This window comes from Lipotes vexillifer, unplaced genomic scaffold, assembly GCF_000442215.2.
Source record: "Lipotes vexillifer unplaced genomic scaffold, Lipotes_vexillifer_v1.1 scaffold1587, whole genome shotgun sequence".
Classification (NCBI taxonomy): domain Eukaryota; kingdom Metazoa; phylum Chordata; class Mammalia; order Artiodactyla; family Lipotidae; genus Lipotes; species Lipotes vexillifer.
Genome location: NW_006790570.1, coordinates 559376 through 574051, shown reverse-complemented (window position 1 = coordinate 574051; position 14676 = coordinate 559376). Strand labels below are relative to the sequence as shown.

Here is a 14676-nt window from a genome sequence, read left to right as displayed (position 1 = left end):
CTTTCTTTTTACAACATGTCACAATAAGGATCCAAATAATCCAATTGTGACTAGTTGAATCTTTCTTTTGTCTCTTTTAATCTACAGGTTCCCTCTCCCACTTTTAAACTCCTTAGAACTTTTTGACAGAAGAGACCAGGTCATTTGTCTATGGTCTACATTTTGTTGATTGAATTTCCTTGTCACTTAACACGCATCTCTGTCTCCTGTATGTCTTATAAATTAGTAGTTAGATTTCTTAATCAGATGCAGTTTTTTGTTTTGGGGGTTTCTTTTTTCTTTTTTTTCTTTTCTTCAGCACACTACTGCATATTTGTAGTTACTTACTTCCATAAAGAAATGTTTAATGTTTGGCTGTCCCTTGGGATGCTAACAGCCATTGCTGATCACTGCCTAGAACTATTAATTCATTAAAGTTTACAAAATGCTGATATTCGAATTCCATAATCTTCAATTACTTGCAGAAATATTTCTATAAAAAATTAACTTTCCGGGCTTCCCTGGTGGCGCAGTGGTTGAGAGTCCGCCTGCCGATGCAGGGGACACGGGTTCATGCCCCGGCCCGGGAAGATTCCACATGCCGTGGAGCGGCTGGGCGCGTGAGCCATGGCCCCTGAGCCTGCGCTCTACAACGGGAGAGGCCACAGCAGTGAGAGGCCCACGTACCGCAAAAAATAAATAAATAAATAAACAAACTTTCCTTTACTACCTGTTCAATTACCTTGATGTACAGTTTATATACAAAAGGCAAGGTAGATGCTTGCATCTTTCCTTTCATATATTGGTTTTAAAAATGAGTTAACTTCCTAGCATCCTCTAAAATAGACCAATTTGTTTGTTTACTTATAAGGTAGCATGATGAACTCATGAACTCAAACATATCTGACAGGTTTCAATAACTGTCCTTGACAGTTACTGAAGTTATTATCCTCTTCATGCTCAGATTGTTCCATTTTTGGCTAAAGGGAGCCCAATCTAGTTGATTCTCGAGACTTTTTGTTACAATCCTAGCACTGCTTTGAAAGTTTCCTTGCCTTCTGTTAAGAAAAAAATATTCTAAGCACATCTTATTTATTTACTATCTCAAACCTGGAAACAGTCATTTATTTCAAGGAGGCCTGGTTCTTTTATTAGGAAATGTTATTTGGAGAACACAATCTCTGCATCAGAGTTGGGTCACAGTGATTTCTTATCACTTAGAAATTTTATTTCGGAACTACTGAAAGAGCTGTTTTTGACCACCAAGCTGTTTTGGCCACCAAGTTTGTAATGAATTTTTTACAGCTGCCCTAGGAAACTAATATAGACCTAGGTACAGTTTTTAATTGACTAATAAAAGTGAATATACAGGCATAATAAATTGGTTAAGGCATTCATACAACTTCTTTACATGCAAAATCCAACTTTTTCTAATTACTTTTCAACCCAAGTTTGTTGATGACTGTTTTTCACATGACATCATCCTTTATGCTATGAAGAACAGTGGTGATTTGTGGAGAATACAGTCAATAAATTATGTAATATCTTTGTATGGTGACAGATGGTAAATGAATTTATCATGGTGATCATTTTAAAATGTATAGAAATATCAAATCATTCTGTGTGTACCAGGAACTAACACAGTGTTGTAGGTCAATTATACTTCAAAAACAAACAATCAAACAAACTCAGAGGAAAAGAGCTCAGACTTGTGGTTACCAGAGATGAAGGGTGAGAGGAGGGGGAATTGATGAAGGTAGTCAAAAGGTGCAGACTTCCAGTTATAGGATAAATAAGTACTAGGGATGTAACATACAACATGATAAATATAATTAATACCATTGTATGTTATACACCAAAGTTGTTAAGAGAGTAAATCCTAAGGGTTCTCATTACAAGGAAACACATTTTTTTCTATTTCTTTAATGTATCTATATGAGATGATGTTCACTAAATTTACTGTGATAATCATTTCATGATGTATGTAACTCAAAACATTATGCTGTATACCTTAAACTTACACAGTGCTGTATATATCAATTATTATCTCAATAAAACTGGAAGAAAAATAAAGAACAGTGGTGATTCTTCAGGAAATCCATATAAGAACTAAATCATTGGTGCTGCCCTCTTATATTGGCCTTGGAATTAAGTATGTACTTAATAGAATTAGCCAACTCATGACTTTCTCAGGAATGCTGGTGCATGTGTCTGATGAATTTCCCCCAATTCTCTCTCAGTTAGAGGTCTAGGGGTTAAGAAAATTCCAGGATTATCTATGGATCTTCTCCCAAGTTTCTGCTATCTATTCTCCAGATTTAATGACAGCACTTTGTATGTTCATACAGTCTCAGGCAGTGACAACTATGCAGCTGCTTGGTCAACAGTGATCATACGAGACAAATGATAAGATAGAATCCCACTTCAGAGATGTTACAATGGGGGAAAAAAAGGTTCTCAGAATTAATCAAGTAAGGTGTATACTAAATGAGTCATAAAGACAAAAAAGAAACACAACCTGAGAAAAAAGACACAGCTCTAGAATTTTTCTAACAGGTATTTAACTTCCTATCTTTTTGGAGTAACTTTTACCAAGTTTTCCTAAAATGGTTTCACCACATTGTAATCCAGTGAAAAAAAACCTCTAATGGTATCTTTTTGCATAACATTACTCCTTGTAAGATAATATGCAGAAATTTTAGCTTTATTGCTCAACTCTCTATGACAGCCTCAACCTTCCTTTCCAGTCTTATCTCTCATCATGGTCTTTATTAACATTTTTGCCCAAACTTGAGAGTGGGGAAAGAAATGGTAACTGGAAGAAACCATCAATTTGACTTAAGCGCCAAACACTAATTCACATATCAACATGAACCAATTACCATTAAAACAATCTAAAGATGAAAAAATCTTTTGCATATGATAACATCCATATTTTTTCAGAGCATCTCTACTTGGTTGTAGAGTAAGCATCTTACATGTCCAAAAGAGAAATCTTTATTATACCATCCCAAACATTCTATTGGCCTTCTGCATCTCAGTAACTGGCAACTCCATTTTAACAGTTGTTCAGGCCAGGACTTTAGTCTCACCCTTGACTTCTTTACCTCACATCCAATCCATCAGCAAATCCTTTTAATTTCACCTCTGAAATACAACATTTACAGAATTGAGGCACTTCTCACCACTTCCACTAATATCTTCCTGGCCCAACCCACCATAATCTGTGGCCTGGAATACAGCCACCAAACTAGTCTCTCAGGCCTCCTATGAGGACCTTGCCCTCCTATGAACTATTCTCTCCTTAACAGCCAGAGATCCTTTAATAATATGTCAGTCCATACGATCCCTGAAAATGCTTGCCATTTAGGAGGCGCTAAATGACCTCCCAGCCAATGGCTTAACTCTTCCTCCTCCATCTACGTAACTCAATTGTTCTAGTCATACTGACCTCCGTGCTATTCTCTGAACATACCATGATTGCTCCTGTCTCAAGGCTTTTGCACTTGCTCTTCCCTCTCCTGCAACACTCTAGATACATTTATGGCTTGATCCCTTACTTATTCTAGATTGCTGTTCAAATATAATCTAATTCAAGAGGCTTTCCCTGATGCCTTATATAATCACCTCCAGAATGTCATCATCCTTTGTCCCTTTACCCCTACTTTATTCTTCTTTGAAGCACGTATAACACCTGTCATATTATACATTTATCTCTTTATTGTCCACAAAAGATACTCTGTTAGCAAGCACTTTGTCTCTTTTGTGCATTACTACAACCCTAAGAGTCCAGAGCTGCTTCAGAGTCTGTTGAATGAATGAGTTCATCTCAATTCCCTTTTGCTCTCCTAGTACGAACTTCTCATACTGAGTATGTGGTGAGTATGGATTTAGAATTTACACCTGAATAATCTTCATTGAACATGATAACTAAATGTAAGCTATTTCATCAGGTACATAATCTATCTCAATGCTGGAAGAAAAACTGGCTAAGTAAGATGTATTAAACGCCACAAGTAAAAAGCAACATCACAGAAAAAAATCTAAATGGGTAATTAGTAAGTACCCAATACCCTTCAACTCAATCCAGACTTGTTCAGTTAAGACATCTGCTAATAATTACATGATAGGTATTAGTACTCTTGTTCTACCCACTCATAAAGTATAAAGAATATTCTGCCTATCCTAAACCAAACAAATGACTTCAGGCATCTTAATATAAGTAGACATGGCATTAAGTTACAGGCCTTGGATAATGTTAACCTTCTGGCAAGAAATACGTTTTTTAAGAACTATAATTTAAAATTACCTATTCAAAATTTTAAAACTCCCAACAAACAAAAGTCCAGGACCAGACGGCTTCTCAGGTGAATTCTACCAAACACCGAGAGAAGAGTTAATATCTACCCCTCTCAAACTATTCCAAAAAACTGCAGAGGAAGTAACGTTTCCAAGGCCAGCAACCCTAATACCAAACCAGACAAAGGTATCACAAAAAAAGGAAATTAAAGGCCAATATCACTGGTGAACATACACCCAAAAATACTCAACAAAATAATGGCAAACCAAATTCAACAGTACAGTAAAACGATCATATATGCCATGATCAAGTGGGATTTATCTCAGGGATGAAAGAATGGTTCCATATCCACAAATCAATCAATGTGATACTCATTAACAAACTGAAGAGTAAAAACCATATAATAATCTCAATAGCTGCAGAAAAGCTTTTAAAAAAAATTCAACACCCCTTTATGATAAAAACTCAATAAAGTGGGTACAGAGGGACCATACCTCAACATAATAAAGGCCATATATGACAAACCCACAGCGAACATCACACTCAACAGTGAAATGCTGAAAGCATTTTCCTCTAAGATCAGGAACAAGACAAAGATGCCCACTCTCGCTACTATTATTCAACATAATTTCGGAAGTCCTAGCCACAGCAATCAGACAAGAAAAAGAAACAAACAGCATCCAAATTGGAAAGAAAGAAGGAAAATTGTCACTGTTTGCAGATGACATATTATACACAGAAAATCCTAAAGGTGCCACCAAAAATCTACTGGAACTCATCAATGAATTTGGTAAAGTTGCAGGATATAAAATTAATATGCAGAAATCTGTTGCACTTCTCTACCCTAACAAAAAACTATCAGAAAGACAAATTAAGAAAACAATCCCAGGGCTTCCCTGGTGGCGCAGTGGTTGAGAGTCCGCCTGCTGATGCAGGGGACACGGGTTCATGCCCCGGTCTGGGAAGATCCCACATGCTGCGGAGCAGCTGGGCCCGTGAGCTATGGCCGCTGAGCCTGCGCGTCCAGAGCCTCTGCTCCGCAGCGGGAGAGGCCACAATGGTGAGAGGCCTGCATACCACTAAATAAAATAAATAAATAAATAAAAATAAATAAATAACCAACCAACCAAGATATGGAAGTAATCTAAGTGCCCATCAATAGATGAATGGATAAAGAAGATGTGAGATACACACACACACACACATATTCCACACAATGGAATATTACTCAGCCATGAAAAAGAATAAAGCCCTGCCATTTGCAACAACATGCAAGGACCTACAGGGAATTATGCTAAGTGAAATAAGTCAGACAGAGAAAGACAAATACTGTATGATATCACTTATACAAACAAAATCATAGAAAAAAAGATCAGGTTTGTGGTTACCAGAGGCAGGTGGTAGGGGAAGGAGGAACTGGATAAAGGAAGTAAAAAGGTACAAACTTCAAGTTATAAGATAAATAAGTACTAGGGATGTAATGTACAACATGATAAATATAATTAACACTGCTGTATGTTATACATGAAAGTCGTTAAGAGAGTAAATCCTAAGAGTTTTCATCACAAGGATACAATTTTTTTTTCTATTTCTTTAATGTTGTATCTATATGAGATGATGAATGTTCACTAAACTTTCCATGGTAATCATTTTATGATGTATGTAAGTCAAATCACTATGCTGTACACTTTAAACTTAGTGTTGTATATGTCATACATAATTTATATACATAATATACATAAGTTATGCACATAATTTATATACATAATTTATATATGTATATATATATTTATATACATAAATTGGAAGGAAAAAAATTAGCTATTCAACTGGCTTAAGATGTCCCCTGAAAACTTGTTTAGTATTTCATATTCTGAATAGTAAAACAAATTCTCAAATCCAAATGAATCAAAGAGTCTTATAGATGGCCTTCACCATACTGAAGCACTATAGATTTAAGATTTGCCTATGTTTTTCTCTCTAAATGTAAGTCCAGGCAGGAGATACATACTTAAAGAAAATTACAGTAGTCTTAAAACTAAGACTATCATAGGGAGAGTGGGCCAGATTATCTAGAGGAAATCTACAACATCATTTACTCTTCCTTAGCAGTAAATTTTACATCAGATCCTAGAATTACCAAACAAAGGCTATTCATTAAAAAGGATGCTATTCTACAGCAATGACACAGAAAAACAAAGAAGTTTTGATACCTAAAGTTCTTTAACAAAAGAAAAATGCTTATCTAACCATAAAGTCCTTTTAGTGAAATTCCACTTTAAGAGTAAATTATCAAACAGCCATTCATTAACCTGTAAATCTGGGGTTATCTATAATCCTGAGATCATGTTCAAATAAAAAAGCCAATAACAACAACAACCAAACTTGGTATTCAAATGTATAAAAAATGAAGCTGATTATCAATTTTAAGAACAATTAATTCATTAATTCTTTCTATCTATAAATAGAAATTAATTATAACCTGGCCTGGAAAATAAATGCTCACTTCTCCCTGCTTACAATTAGCCTATAGTAAGTTGTTCTTTGTAACAAGAATAAACTGCTTGAGCTCCAAAGAGGAGTCACAAAGCACTATAGTGCCATTTTTCTCAGGCCCTGCTGCAAAGCTTCCCTGTATTAAAGAACCATACACTAGACAACAACAAGAGACAGGCATATTTAACTGCTCATTTAGATAAATATGTAACAAATGCTTTATTTCCAAATAAAGTTTCAAATTAAAAGTGTGGCTCAAAGCCAAGCCACAACTTCCTCTGGGAACTATGAATTACCTTCTCACTGTCACAGGCTTCTCTTGTTACTGCTTACAGTTATTGTCCCACAAGGTATTTCATCTCAGTTCCCATAAGGACTTCTGCACTAATGAGTGGAGTAGGACCACAATGTAGGTTGCTAACCAAGTAGCTGGAAAACATCCTTTTCTCCTTTTCCTTCCCAACATACATGCGCGCGCGCGCGCGCGCACACACTCATTCACTCTCCCCTTCCCTCCTTACAGCTGAGCATGAAAACAAAAAAGGCAGGAAACAGTATAAATGACTCCATGAAAGCAGTTTATGTAGGACTGAATACAGTGTACAGAGCTCAGCAGAGTTCTGTGCATGACTATTTTCCAAGCCAAAATATTACAAGGACTTTGGCACAAGCATTAAAGTAAGAAACAAAAAAAGGTAGAACACACAAGTAAAAAAGTCACTTACTGTATATCATCTTCAAGTCATAAAGTTTTGCACTTAATAGATCTTCTCTTTTGACTTTTTTTCTGTAAACACCAATAAAGAGATGAAATAAGAGAAAACTGTTACTTTGCTCATTTATTTTCAATCCACTGCCCACTACATTGAAAGTATTATGCACTGAGTTTTAAATTTTAGCAAAGAAAGCATGATTAGTTGGACTCCCCACTTAGTTGCCACTCCAATGACTACAATGGAGATTCACTAACAAGAAACAAAACACTCTTGCAATCCCTTTCCCTGGAACTGGGAGAAACTATCAGAAAGAGGAGCTTTACAGCTTTAGATGGGAGAGGCAACACTGAATGGGATATCTTCTAAGTGCAGGAAATGAGGCATATGCCTCATAAACATAAGATTGAATGAGAGGAATTCTGAAAACATGCAAAAGACTCCCAAAAAAATGTACGGTAAAAATCTAATAGCTGACAGATTTTCCACCTTGGAAGAAATCATTAAGGGTATGACTTGGTGAGCAAAAGCAAATTATTATTTTGCATTACATCCCTATACCATCCCTCTACCACAGTCCTTGAGAAAAAACAGTTAAGCATGTGGACTACCTCAGCTCTGTTAGACCCACTGTATAACCCTATCACAGGTCATACAATGATGAGCACTGCACTCTCAGCAACGAGCCAAGACAATTGGGTAATTCTGAAAAAATGCCTATCTATGACATTGTCACAGCCAAGAATAGGAGATGAATCAATAATGGAGCTAGCAAAAGGTATTTCTTCACTATGCCTGGGAAAAATGTGCTATTTACTATATAACCATAAATGGAAGACTCAAAGCTGACTCAGATATAATTAAAAGAAACTGTAAATAAAATTTGCTCTACTGCAGTTATTAACTGGCTTTATGGGTGGGCTCTTGAACTTAGTATTCCAGGAATCCCTTAAAATCTAAAAACTTTTGTCTCTAAGTATGTTTTCGGATAGTAGTTGTCTATAGTTTTCTTCGGATTACCAAAGAAGTCTATAACTTCCCAAAAGTCTATAACTTCTAAAGAGCTACAGGGTTCTAAATTAGTGGCATGATTCAATAAATCTCAAGGAATATTGTTAACTGTTTTGGTAACTAATATATTTACTCTCTTAAGATATTAGTATTCTGATGAAATGTACTAATGAATCATAGATTTAATTATGACTTTGACAACTTTTGGACAGCTCTAAACATACTTCAGATCAAAAAGGGCTTCAATTTTAAATGTACTGTAACAAGTTATTTTAAGTATTAATAATAAATGAATCTCCGGTACACTACTAATTCAATTTAATTCAAAAATATGTTAATATCTGTTAAACCTGCGTACTAAGTATTTCTAGGCAATTATGTTTTAACAATAGCAGTTGAAACAAATCCAAACGTGTTTAAATTTTTTTTAAACAATAAACATTTGTTATAGTAGCAAATGTCTGCTATAACACAGAGAAACAAAATGAGAAAGATAATAAGTAGTTTCAATTACAACTGTCTCATGAAGAATGTTGTACTATATCTTTAGTTACTTTCTACTTTCCGTCCATAAATACTAGAGCAGTTACTCAAAATGTGGGCTGTGCACCAATGCTTATCCATATCTGTTTGTGATATGTACAAAAATGTGTAAGCATTCAGAAAATTTTACAGAAATTTGACACTGTTGTAACTTTTATTGTACAAAAATATCGATCTAAAACAAATTAGGAAAAAACTAAAAAAAAACTAATTCATCAAAGATAGAGGTCAAATAAATTATATTCTCAGATTTCAGCTGGTCCTTCCTTAACTTATCAAGGGTGTGCTTTTAAAAGAAGTAATTAAATACATTTAAACCTCACCTCAAATTAAATACAAAAAAACCTCATTTTTTTAAGTACTGTTTTTCTTTTTACTAGCTATCTTCTGATTCTACACAGTTGGATTCCACTTCTGAAGTTCAGCACTAACCTCATACAGCTTTTAGAATTTTCCTGACAGGACAGCTGTTTCTTAAAAGAGCTTTCATTTTTCTTGTCATTTGGTTCTCTCAACTGTCTTTTTATGTGAACCTGTGAGAAAAAGCAAAACCACCTATTTAGACTGATAATCTGGCATCACAAATGATAACCTACACATTTCCCTTGAGAGGACAAAAAATTAAAGAAACAAAATTATCTGAATGAACATGCAGCCCAAATACATATGCTTATTAATTCAAGCATGCTAAACTATAAACTTAGTATGTGTGCTAAGCTCTGGGGAAACATAACAGTAAGAGAGGGGCATGTAAATAGATTAAGTGCTCATAACAAATATAAACACAGATCTTTGTATACATGTAGAACTGACTTTTGAGGATATCAGAGAAGACTTTAATGAGTAGATGATTTATGAGTCGGTCTTCAAGAATGAGTAGGAATCTGTATAAGGAAAAAAGTATTCTAAATGGAGGGAACACAGTTATAAGAAACAGTAAGAAGCCAATGCAGATGGGGAAGAAAAAATTAGCAGGATATGAAGCTGATACAATGTATTAGGACCAGACTGTAAAGGGTCCTGAATAAGAAAATAATTCTATAGGAATCAGAAAATAGAGTGTTAAAAGCATGTGAATGAGATGGTCAAATTTGTTTTCTTTGGCAGTGATATGGAGAATGAACCATTTAAGGGAAACTATAAAAGCCAGGAAACTGGAAAAAAGTTCTTATAACAGTGTAGATCTATACTGTATGAGACAATAGTCACTAGCCACACACTATTATGCATGTGAAATGTGGCTGGTTTAAATTGAGATGTACTTGTAAGTGTAAAATATAAACCAGATTTCAATGAAAACAACAACAAAAGATAAAATCCTTCAATAATAATTCTTCTAAAATATTACATGTTGAGATAATACACTAGATATGTTGGATTAAATATAAAAATTCAATTTAACTGTTTCCTTTTGGTCTTTTAATGCAGCTACTAAAAATTTTATATTATAGAGTGGTTTGTAGTATATTTCTATTGGCAGAACAGGTCTAGATGACAGCATGAGGGCCTACAAAGAGGTAATGAAGTGGGAACAAATTTAAGACATTGTGTAGAAGGAACAGGCAAAAATAAGACAAAGAGAAAAAATAGAAAATTCCCAGATGTTTTTGATCTGGGTGACTGGGATTACGGTACCATACAACTGGGGTTGGGGGACGGGGCAGGGAATGAGCTGAGTTTGGGGTTTGTTAATATTTAGATTCCTTTGGTATTCTAGATGGAGATGTCCAACAAGTGGTTGAAAATATAAGCAATTATATATGACCCATTTGAGTTTAATTCTAAAGGGAAAAGGATAATAAAGATTCAAAAGAAGTAAAAGGGCAAAGGAAGATATTAAGTATATATGGATAATACCACACACAGAATTACCATATGACCCAGCAATCCCACTACTGGACATATACCCAGAGAAAACCGTAATTCAAAAAGACACATTCACTCCAATGTTCACCGCAGCACTATTTACAATAGGCAGGTCATGGAAGCAACCTAAATGCCCACTGACAGACAAATGGATAAAGAAGATGTGGTACATATATACAATGGAATATTACTCAGCCATAAAAAGGAACAAAATGGGTCATTTGTAGAGTCGTGGATGCATCTAGAGACTGTCATACAGAGTGAAGTACATCAGAAAGAGGAAAACAAATATCGTGTATTAACGCATACATGTGGAACCTAGAAAAATGGTACAGATGTACCCGTTTGCAGTACAGAAACTGAAACACAGATGCAGAGAACAAACGTAAAGACACCAAGGGGGGAAAGCGGTGGTGGGGGAGGTGGGGTGTGGTGTGGTGTGATGAATTGGGAGATTGGGATTGACAGGTATACACTGATGTGTATAAAATGGATGACTAATAAGAACCTGCTGTATAAAAAAATAAAATTCAAACAAAAAGAAAGAATATATGGATAATATCACACATGATAAGAAATACCTTTTAAGTTTGACAAAATTAGATTAACACTCCCCCAAACTTTTAATTTACGTAACACTCAGACCCTACTAAACAAAACATAAATTTTTATTCCAAGCAACCGAACAAAATTCACATGAAGCAACAACAAAATTTTACAGAAGAATATCTTTGGAAGCTAGTACACGCTAAAGAATCTTCAGCAACGTAGTATATATAGTCTGGAAAAACAGAACATGTCTTTCAGAGAAGTGTTGCTTTAATTTTGATTATACTATCACACACATATATAATGTTTTATCTTTTCTCCAAGATATATACTAATTTGTATAGATGTCCAGAGTTAACACAATTACAACATGCAGTATCTTTTACATGTCATTTTATTTGAATTGCAATCTCATTTGTACCTTATGTCACTGAGACTTATCTGGAAAAAATATATCAAAACAAATTATAGGGCTTCCCTGGTGGCGCAGTGGTTGAGAGTCCGCCTGCCGATGCAGGGGATACGGGTTCGTGCCCCGGTCTGGGAAGATCCCACATGCCGTGGAGCGGCTGGGCCCGTGAGCCATGGCCGTTGAGCCTGCTCGTCCGGAGCCTGTGCTCCACAATGGGAGAGGCCACAACAGTGAGAGGCCCACATACCGCAAAAAAAAAAAAAAAAAACAAATTATAAACACCTACACTGAGAACATCTAATGCTTAAATAGTTTTATGTTGCTTACATGCCCCTTCCTATTCACAAAGATAGCAACCGAAGTGTTGGTGCTACTTGGGAAGTTTGTTTTTCCCATCAATGGCATCATATATGTATATATTGAGTATTCTCATTTTTAACTGTATACCATTCCTGACTTACTAATGAGAACCTCAAGAAATCTTTCTTACACATTTCACTTTATGTAAATTACTACTTACTCTCTTTTCCTCTTTTCACTTTTTATTCATTAACTCAGGAATATGTTCCTATTTCTTTCTTCTTCTTTTATTTGTAAGCCAAAAATAAATGTGAATACAAATCATAATTATGGTTCTTAATCATAAGTAACATCAGCATGCTATGTGAATCTCAAGAATGTGACTACGATTAAGCATTACAATAAAATTGTACGTAACAAAAGAAGTCATCTGCCCATGACAACCCTGAAACCATGAGAAGTCCCTCTCAAGATCTTCACAAACCCCCTTATTCTTCTCCAATTAAACTCAGTTTCCTTCAAGCACCAGAATTTAAGAACAAAGACACCCTTTTATATTTAATTTTATTTGTTTAATCTTCTCAACATGATATGTTTTCATGAAAACATAATTTTCAGGTACTCTGGACTTAAGTTTTTGTGGGGGTTTGTCTTTGAATCTAATATTTCATTCAAACATTTTTTCAATGGAAATTAAACACATTAAACTTAAAGTTGAACAATTCACAAATATACTCAAACTGGAAATTTAAAGCAAAATCGTCTCAATTAAGTTTAAAGAGTTTGTTTTACAAAATAAAATCTAAACCTTACCTTAACACAACCTTCCAATGCACTGAATTTAAACACCGCCTGAAAAGGTTTCCGGTCAATAGGACATGAAGCAAGTGTCTGAAAAATGATGAACACATTATAACTTTACGAATGTCTCTTTAAAACAGATCAAAATTAAACTATAACAAACGCATTTATGGTAAGTTTTTCACCAGAAGAGGAAACAATAGAAAAATAATTTTTTCTTCTTTCAAAGATAAAGATGAAATACTTTCCACCTGTATTACTCCACAAAGTAATAAATACCATAATTTTTAAAATTCATTCAAACATTTACTGAGCACCTACTGTATCCTAAATAAGTGGAATACAACGATGATCAGAGAGATAAGATCTTTGTTATCAAGATAATACCTATTAAGACTTGCTGCACAGTTGAGTACTACAGCTATAATGAAAGGAAAGCTGGGCTGAAATCACTACCTCTCTGATCCAAAGCACTTGAGTAACTCTAAATAAGCTGTAAAAGGAATGGCTTGGACAGGTCCCTTATAGATTTTAATATTCGATGACAATATTTTCCCCCAAAATAATTTTGAATAGGCAGTTGTACCAGCAATAAAAAAAATTGTAGATATGAAGAAAAGCAAGGATTCCTCTGCTGCTCCCTCAGCCATGTAGATGCCCTCTCTGGAAGTAGTTTCTTATGTATCCTTTTGGAGATACCCAATGTTTATGCATAACGCGTATCTTTTAAATATAAAATATAATTCAGATGCTGAACTGAATCTTGTTTTTCTCTTAATTACATATTTTAAATTGGCTCATAATTTCAGAGCTGTCCCATTCTTAACAGCATGGTATGTCATATAGTTTTAATTTACATTTCCTTTTATGAGTAAGGTTGAAAATATTTCCATGTTTAAGGACTCTTCAAAGTTCCTTTTCTTTAAACTGTCTATTCATGCCTTTTGCCTAACTTTTTTTATTAGGTTGCTGGTCTTTTTCAAACTGAATTGTAGGCTTTCTTTATAAATTAAGAAAAATTGTCCTTTGTTCACTCTGTAATTCTAAATCATCTTTATCTTGACATAAATATATTTCCTGTACTTTCAAAATTAACATGCATCAACTATAATTGAGTTTCTCTGATAATACTATTAAATGTTTGTATAGGAATAGGCTTATATTATTTAAATAATTTAAGATAAAGTATGTTGTCTACTAGGGTAAAAGGGAAGATTCCGTAGCCTAAGAAGAAAATACTGAAAGGCGATATTTTAATACCTATGGTTATAAAAGTAAAACAGGATTCTAGCAATTTAATACCAATAGTCTAACAGATAAGATAATAATGAAGTTTTGATAAATTATCCTATATTCCCTAGTGGAAAAATGTGATATTTGCTTTTCTGGACTTTGGCACATATCAAGATATGCTTACACAAAGCACAAGTACAACAGACTGTGTGCGGCCCTCGATCACATAATACATTTTCACAAAGCTTGTGAGTCACTTTGGAAGCAGCCAAAATATAAACAGAGTTACTTTTTACTACTCTGCTAAAAATTGATCTTTCTTTTCTTAAGTAGGTAGGGCTTGATAAAATGCTCTACACCATATCTGAATGAAGAAATTTGACTTTCCTGACTATATTAAACCAATTCAGACTGGAAGAACCCACCTCAGCCTACTTCCAAGTACTATGCATTTAGGATGCTAGTACTTTCCC

General features: G+C 34.7%; 1 protein-coding gene across 1 annotated transcript in view; it reads right to left on the bottom strand.

Annotated features, from left to right (window-relative positions):
- Window positions 1-14676, bottom strand: part of SCAF11 (SR-related CTD associated factor 11) — a 71933-nt gene that overhangs the window by 17895 nt on the left and 39362 nt on the right. Inside the window, exons 4-6 of the mRNA XM_007463830.1 lie at window positions 12983-13060; window positions 9475-9575; window positions 7501-7562 (exon numbers count right to left, since the gene is read on the bottom strand). Of these exons, the coding sequence (XP_007463892.1) occupies window positions 7501-7562; window positions 9475-9575; window positions 12983-13060 (241 nt within the window). The remainder of the gene's footprint in view (window positions 1-7500; window positions 7563-9474; window positions 9576-12982; window positions 13061-14676) is intronic.